General features: G+C 42.1%; 1 protein-coding gene across 1 annotated transcript in view; it reads left to right on the top strand.

Annotated features, from left to right (window-relative positions):
• Window positions 1-8,951, top strand: part of LOC309548132 (uncharacterized protein) — a 707,228-nt gene that overhangs the window by 67,860 nt on the left and 630,417 nt on the right. The window contains exons 19-21 of the mRNA XM_082248097.1: window positions 1,028-1,241; window positions 2,029-2,199; window positions 5,345-5,440. Coding sequence (XP_082104223.1) covers window positions 1,028-1,241; window positions 2,029-2,199; window positions 5,345-5,440 — 481 coding nt within the window. The remainder of the gene's footprint in view (window positions 1-1,027; window positions 1,242-2,028; window positions 2,200-5,344; window positions 5,441-8,951) is intronic.

Raw genomic sequence — 8,951 nt, 5'->3', positions numbered from 1 at the left:
ATGTCTTTACAACAGTTTATGTATCACCACCAATTGCATTGAGTCTAGTGCTGGTTGATGCATGTATGGCATAATTGAGTTTATGCATCTTTTTTTTCACTTTTTTATATTTAATAGAGATACCCAGTAGCAGTGACCAGTAGTATGGCAATATCTAGTAAGGAACCTGTATAATTTGATAAACAATTTGTTTGAAACACATAACAAGATAATATGAGCAATCTTAAAAACCCATCATTGAGTAAGAAGTAAATGAACTTTAATGGCATCCCAATCTTAGTCTGTAGGGTTCAATATTGTGTTGGCCCACCCTTTGCAGCTATAACAGCTTCAACTCTTCTGGGAAGGATGTCCACAAGGTTTAGGAGTGTGTCTATGGGAATGTTTGACCATTCTTCCAGAAGCGTATTTGTGAGGTCAAGCACTGATGTTGGACAAGAAGGCTCAGAGTCTCCGCTCTAACCTTGTTTGTGCACTGGTGCACAGTGATGGTGGAACAAAATTTGGCCAGTAGCTGTAAAAATATCCCAGTAAACACCCAAGACTCCTAGCTGGCCCAGAGAGGTAACATGCCATTTACTGCAATAGATAGGGCTGCATTTACCGTTTAGTCATAGTAGGTTTGCCCCTACTGACAGCAGATCGACATGAGCGTCTGTTTCTTGTTTAGTCATTGTCCACTCATCTTTGTGCAAATCAGTAAAAATAAAGTCATCATATATAAACAGTAAAAACAGTGCATAGAGGGTTTTTTTTTTTTGGGTGCCAAATTTTGGGAGCCTACAGCTGTCAGCCATCACCAATAAACCTTGCATTTCAAACTGGGGAACAAATTACAAACATTGTCCATTTTGTAAAGTGCTGCACAAACTGTTGGTGATATATACATGTTGTATAATAATAATGATTGATCTGATCTGGAAGCTGCACAGTACTGACCACTAAGCTATTGTTGATATTCATTGTGTGTTTGCTGATAAATGTAACTGTTATGCCACTTATTTCTTTGCTGTATGTGTATTTTTAGGGAAATGGAGTACGATCTGGAGAACCTACTTGTTTCTGATGGGCACAGGATTCACAACCTTGTTCAGCAGTCCTTTGCTGCCTGTGGAATCAGCGAGGCATCACCTGCATGGCAGGAATTTATAATGCACATTGATGCTATAATTCTACAAGGGCTAAAGAAAATAACTATATCCAGCTTGGCTGCACTGCTAAACACACTGCTGGACCATGAAGTGAGATTGCTTTTCTTTCATACTTAAAGCTCATGTATTATAAATGTAACTGAGAGAAATACACTGAAGTATATTATAGCAAATCATTTCACTTAAAGCGGAGTTCTGGCCTCAAATACCTTTTTTAACTAAAAATACCCCTATAATACTAATCCATCGCCCTTTACAGAACCGCTATTCTCATACTTACAAGGTGTACAGTATTGGATTTTAGTCAAAATCTTACTTTTACAAACGCTGTCTGTGCGCGGCCATCTTGGATGTGGGCACCTGAAGCCGCAGTGTAATCTGCTGTGTCCTTCTTCCTGATTCCAGGGAGTGTTCTGGGAGTTTTTCCTGATTCCAGCCTCCTGGGAGTGATGACAAACAGCTCCCAGGATGCAATGCAAAGGTGGAAGTGATGTTGGCGGCCGCTGCCACAGAGGGGGGAGAAGGAGGAAGTACAATCAAAAATGCCCTGAAACTAAGATAACGGAACCCCGAAAAAATTTGAAAATGCCCAATTGTTGATCAGCATAGCGAGCACTCCAGAAATCACTAAAGTTGCAAAATAGGCCGGAACTCCACTTTAATATCCTGTTGTATTTGCTAATTTCTAAATTGTGATGGCACCTGGTTTCTGTATAGTGTAAATATATTACGTTTCACAGAGTACTAAGAATCATCTTACAGTCCTGTTTTTATTAGCATTTTTAACACCACTAATAAAATATTCAGACATTTTGACTGAATAAAAAAAAAAAAAAAAACATGACTAGGTTTGTGAAGTTTTGTGACCTCTTTACAGCACATTCCCGTACTGAACATTGATGTTGAACTGATTAATGGTGAAGTTGCATTTAATCCACCTCTTGACCGGAGCACCTCTGATACAAGTGTAATGGAAGATATAGAAGAATGGCTCAAAATGTTTCTTCTTCGAGGATCACATATACAGGGACTTTCTTCAACTGTTAAGGTAACTTTGAGTTGGTCCTCAAACATTATCACTGCGATTTGTAAGCAATTTTGCAAACAATTTAATTGCTTATGAAATGTAACTGTATTCAGCAACATTTGGGGAGGACAGTACAATTGTTTGCTACCTATGGAAAACTTTCAGATCATGCAGCAACAATTGGAAAGGTCACTTAATGATATGTGTCATGGGGATCAGTGAATGCATTTTCCTTCATGAATGATCAATGTCTGATTAGATAGCAACTGGGCAGGGAAGTCATTTGTATTGCATACATGAATCATTGTCAGTAATTTAGTTCTGAAATGATATAGTGATGATATAGTGGTGATATACTGTAGTAAGTAGCCATGCATGGCTGGATGAAGTCAACACCATTGAATGTGACCAAATGTATTTTACAGGCAGGTATGTGTTTTCTTTATGTAGACAACACGTAAAGTCGGGTCTTTCCATACAAGTTTTGTACCTTTTGTACAAATGCCCACCAATTCTGTTGTTCTAGCATTGTGCCGAGTGACAGGATTTATATCGTAAACAGCTATGATTATTTCCAGTATAATTAATATTGGTCCGGATGGTTTGTAACAATACAAACACAGGTCAATAATGGCCAGTATGTACTGCTTTTTCCAAAATACTCTAAGGTCTTCATGCCATTGATAGAGAGATTACTTGGAACTTAGTGTTTTTGGTTCTACGGGCCTAGATGTGCAATGTCCCTGTAAGTAGTCAGAATGTTCTCTGTGGCCACCACATCGACAATGAAAACACACATATTCACATGGCAGTTGAGTCTGAAACATTTTAGAAAAATGAATGATTTATTCTCCTGCAAGGCTAGATAGGGTCATATATCTTTTAAGATGAATAAAAAAAACCCTGAATGTTCTTGCTTAAGGCCCTAACACTCCAAGGCTCATGCTTTGTACTCCCACTTAGCCAATTTGATGATGTGAAATATGATTTTACATTGTGTGACTGTACCGAGGATTCTTCATTGGTACTCGTTTAACCTTCTACAGGGAGAAAATGAGCCTGGCAAATTTCTTATACCTTGAGATCTGTTCTAGACGGTAATATTATTTGTGGGTATCTCTGTTTTACCCTAGGCCACTACCTTTATTGGTTGTGTATAAATATAGCCTTCCTTACACCTTGTTGTACTGTAGGCCAAATGTTTAGTAGGGGTGCATGTATTCTTAACTGTTAATTTGTTGACTGGCCCTTATACCCTAAGCTTAGTCTTGCAGATTATGGCACACACCTACCTTCTGTGCTGTCCTGCAGGAATGACAGCTCCAAGATCCTGTTGCCCCATTACTCAGCTCTAGGCTTGGCATGTACACTACATGTATACACAGCAAAATAAACTTTGCATGTCTCTTTTGCCAAAAACCTCTACATCCTGGTAATTCTTGGTAATTGGTAAAGCAAGTCTAAGTTTGCTTTAACACACCTCTTGGTGTATATTGCGGATCTCAGCTTCTTATTTCAGTCTGAGATTGCTGACAAAAACACAAAAAGTTATAAAGTGTGTGATTTATGCTCCGTTTATATATTGGCATTCCCAAATCACAGCAAATCGCAAGACGCCCATGCGATTCCTGTCACTTCCAATGGCACCCCAAATGTGGCGAGATTATGGAAAATCCTGCAAACAGAATTGTGGGACACCTGTCACTCAAAAGAAGTTCTTGTACTCCTTTCGGGTTTGACATGCATCCCTCGATTCTGTTTGCGTGATTTTACCTTAATTCATCAGACGACACTCACGGCAAAATTGCACCACGTTTGGGGTGCCATTGGAAGTGACGGAATCACACGGCCGTCCCGCGATTCTGACGTGATCTGGGGCCCTGCACTACTTTGGTCCATCTTTGATGACTTTTGAGGTCCATAGCCCTCAGATTACACAGGCATTGCTTCAAGTCTAGTCAAAATCGGGTCAAAAGTGCAGCAAAATTACTTTTAGGTCGTACAAGTGGGAAAGTTTCACACATGTGTGACTTGCCCTTTGACTTGGGGTTGCAAAGTTGCATGACAAGTGGTACTCCATGATTTCAAATTAATACTGTTCATAACTGTATAGAGGTATAAACCTAATTTTACTTGTTATTTGTTGTTTCTTTTTCAGATTTTTTTCTTTTTCTGACTTTATGTATTGTTGAAAAAATTTAATAAAAACATATAAATAATAAAAAAACAATACTGTTCATAGCTGTGCGACTTCAATGTAGTCCCTGCACTACTTTGATCCAACTTTGATGCATTTTGAGGTCCAGAGATAACAGCAAACCCTTCATTAAAGCAAATTAAAACATGATTACCTTTCCAAGTCAGAACTTGCTCTCACGCAAAATCCCAGTGTTCCCAGTGTTCTTAAAGTCTACAGGCAACCATGTTACCTCAGTGCGGGCTAACAGACTCTGAAAGTCCTCTGAAAAGCCAATGGCTGAGAGCACTGACCATTGTCTGAACGCAATAGCTTAGCAAGGAATTAGCTGTACTAACATTGCATCGTTAGTACAGTGAGCTCCTCCCAAGGGGCTCAGGTTTTTTTTTTCATTCAGGTTGAACAACAAAAAAAAATTGATAGTGAATATTGATAGTCTACTATTTCCAAAAGTAAAAAAAAAAAAAAAAAAAAAAAAGTTTTACATGTATTTACACTTTAAATGCACATGAAATTGTGCACAGAAAATGATGTATTTGTTATGCATACAGTTGCAATCAAAGGCATTGTGGGCATTGTGCTTTGTTATTTACTGCCTGTTTTGTTGTCATACAAGCAACATTTTTCCTGCATATTGGCAAAATGTTGGCCATGGAGATGAATGGGATAACAAGTAAAATGTACGGCATCATATTTTTGTGTAATTCCCATGTAATGGAATTTGAAATTAATTTGGTGATCTTTATGATATTTGAATTTTATTTGAACAAAACTATTGAGTACTGTCCATATTTATTTATTTATTTTTTGCCCTAACTAGTTTACCCCCTTCTTCTAAGGTCCAAGCAGTACTTAACTGTGTTGTTGCAAGTGCACTAATGCGGCTTTAATCACATTAAGCAGAAATGTCTTTGAAAAGACCATTCTCAGCAGCGACCATTCTACTAAACAGATATTTGTATATTACAGGGGGGTTATCAAGAGTATGTGTCAGAAGACAATGAAGCATTACAACTAATGGGTCTCATCCTCCAGCAAGTTGAGAGCGGTATTCTGGAATGTCAGGTGAGAAATTACAATATTATTGTCTCCAGCAAACTGCTTTCTGTATTTCTTCTTATTTACCACTTGGTGGCAGTACTGCTCCATGAACCAAGTCTTCAGCCTGACAAATGTTTTTGTGTACCTTACTGTAGATGGATAGGTTATAGAGGTAAACCTAATGATTTGTTTCTTAGACTAATAAAACAATCCTGACATTTATTGTTTTGTTTAGCATTTAGACGTCTATCGAATATCCTTCATTTCACTAGTCAAGGATTCTGCAGCATGATGTACTTTTCATTTAGCCTGCTGTGGCACTTATTAATAAACTCTCTCTGAAATATGACAAAGCCTCTCGTTTTCTGATGGAGTTGCTTGAGAAGTAAGCCATCTTCTTACTCCCTTATGTTAAATGAGAAGAGCGTTAGTGATGCTAGAATCTATTGAAATTAAATAAATCCTGGTTAAATAAAAACCCATGCAAAATGAAACTAAAGAAATTCCCAGCTAAATTTACCATCCAGCCTGCAATCCAACTCCAATATCCTGTCTAACAGTATGCGTTAAAAACAGGGGTTTAGTTTGCACACAATTGCAAATACATATGTAAACTACAGAGCCCCGTCAAGGCACCCCAGAACTATCTGCATTCCTAACTCCACAGTAAAATCACATGTATGAAAATGGATAGGCAGAGGGCAGGTGAGCCTGGGGGAAGTCCACCCCTCCTAAAAGGCACAGGTGCTCACTGGACACCCAGCATATGGCACAATGGCAGCAAAGATGTCCAGTGCGCCCTCCTCACCAATATTTCAAATATTGCTGAGGGGAAGCACTGGACACCCTTGCTGCCATAGTGCTATGTGCTGGGTGTCCAGTGTACCCCTGTAACTATAAAGAGGGGTAGGCTCCCTCCAGGCTCACCTGCCCTCTGCCTATCTATTATAATGCATATCCTTTCACTGTGGAGGCTGTCAAAATTTAGAATTAGGACTGCAACTTCCCTCCTCTCCTCTCCCGTATTCGGTAGGACCTGGAGGAATGGCAGAGGGGGATGTTTTCCTGGTTTGGGCGTTGTAATATCATCAAGATGAATGTTATGCCTCGTCTGCTATATGTACTGCAGGCCCTCCCGATTGCTGTTCCTCCAGCCTTCTTGCGTAAAATAAACAAAGTCTTCCATCTATTTCTTTGGGTGAGGGCCCCCCCCGCCTAGCTCTAAAGGTCCTCCGTATGCCCAAGCTCAGCGGCGGTATGGCCTTCCCAGATGTGACCTTATATTACGCTGCCTGTCACCTTACCAGGCTCGTGGACTGGCATGTACATGGCCACCTTAAACAATGGATCAGAATTGAGCAGAGCTTGGGGGCTTCTCCCCCGGAATCCCTCCTGTGGGGCGCTTCCGATTTACTGAAATGCATGTCCGACCACCCGACTGTGGGGGCTACCCTGAAGTTGAGTCGTAGGATATGCGGAGAGGGTCTGATAGCCTCTCTACCTTCCCCTTTGTTCCCGGTAATTGATAATCAGGACTTCTCCCCGGGCCTGCGGGATCAAGGTTTCCGCACCCTGAAGTCGAGAGGTTTCCACCAGGCCAGACACTTCATCGTTGGAGGGAAGTGGGTTTCTCGACAATCCCTCTTCTCCGACGGCTCCTATGCAGCATTGTCCTTCTGGCAAAAAGTGCAGTTAGCTCACTTTCTGCAGTCCCTGCCACCTGTGACCTCATTTGACTGACGCCTCATGCCTTTCAAAGAACTGTGTGTCTCGGACTCACCATTACGACACACACCATATCTTTGATCTATTGTTTACTGACGGGACCTGATCCCTCCTCCAGACCCCTGTATATCACCCGTTGGGAGCGCGACTTGGGTCTCTCTTTTTCGGACCACCAGGTTGATCGTATTTTCTTTTTTACCTACAAAACTTCCACCTGTTCTAAATATCAGGAGGCGGGGTATAAGTTTTTGACCAGGTGGTACTACACCCCGGCCCGATTGAGCAAAATGTTCCCTTCCTGTTCTGACTTTTGTTGGAGATGTGGAGAGGAGGTTGGCTCCCTTCTCCACATCTTTTGGGCTTGCAGCCGTCTGCAGCCCTTCTGGGCGGAGGTATTACGCATCGCACAAAAGTTTACGGACCATGCTCTCACTCTGTGTCCTGCCCTTTTTCTCCTTCACCACAACGAATTCCCGCAAGCTTCCTACAGAAAATCAATCCTGCCGCTCCTTTTCACGGCGGCCAAGAGCTGTATCCCTCTTCTCTAGAAACAGTCGCAGCCTCCTACAGTGGCTATGTGGCTGCGGAAGGTGGCCAGCATCAACGAAATGGAAGATCTTGTGGCTGCCGAGCGGGGCACTAGGGAGGGGTTTCTCAAAAGATGGTATTACTAGCATGAGTTCAGTTTTTCCGCAGAATACAGAGATTTGGTGGCCTAGTGCGGCATCTGCGGCCCGGGTGGCTATCTCTTTCCCCCTTCCCCCCCCCATTCCCTCCTCGCCTCTTTCCTTCCTTCTCTCCCCCTTTTTTGTTCGTTACCCACCCCCTTTTTTGTTTTCTTCTTCCTCTCTCTTGATGGTGGGCTCCTTCCCCACCTCTACACAAAAGATGTGAAGGAGAAATGGCGGGGGCTGCCGTTCATTATCTGTTTCTCTTGTTTTTATCACTCCCCATGGGCATACATACATGGGTTCATACTAGCTGACTGGGGGAGGGGCTTGGTCGGCCCGGAGGGGGTCTCTCCCTCTCACCACTCCGGCCATGTGAAAGATGCCGGTTGGGGGCGGGATCTCTCCGGGGGTCTGGCTTCCCCTAGCAATTCTCTCTGACATTATGGGTAATGCGTTTTATATTATGGTCCTCTTGTAAGGTTCTGGCACTCTCAGTGCCTCCTATCACATCATTTCCGGGTGCTTTCCATCTACCTAGATAGATGAAGCACATATAGGTGTGTTTACCTTTAAGACTGACGCTGTCATCACTGAGCGCCGGACTGAACAGCTATTTAAATCACCAGCTCTCACTCACATGTGTTCGTTCAACCTGCTGTGTTCCTAGATGTGCCTTGATGCTAACCTGTCTTGAAGCTCTCATGCTTGCAAGCATACTTCGCTGTCGGAACCACGCTGCGCTGATCCCTGTATCCCGCTACCGGATCATCCGCTCTTGTCGAACCTCTCCTCTGCTACATTGCTACTAGTGATAAGTACCCCACAGGGGAAACCTCAATGACCTTCATACTAAAGCTTACACTGTCTAGCTCTGCATACTAAGGACTGTTACTACATCTGCACTATCTAGATTGCTAGCTCTTGAGCCTACTATCATCTGCTCTTGCACTGGGTTAGTCTCTCCTGTATGTCATCTGCTATCCTATCATCTACTACCATACATGATTGCTAACCTATCTACATCCCACCTGTTACTATTTCATTCTCAAGAACATTCCTCTCAAGTGTCTGTCACCTATCGTCTCTACTTAACCTGTCTCTTCAGCCTATCACCTCTATACTACTATATACATAGATCA

This window comes from Pelophylax lessonae, assembly GCF_965119305.1.
Source record: "Pelophylax lessonae genome assembly, chromosome: 2".
Lineage (NCBI taxonomy): Eukaryota > Metazoa > Chordata > Amphibia > Anura > Ranidae > Pelophylax > Pelophylax lessonae.
The sequence above is the reverse complement of the archived record's forward strand: the minus strand, read 5'-3'. Positions and strand labels throughout refer to the sequence as shown.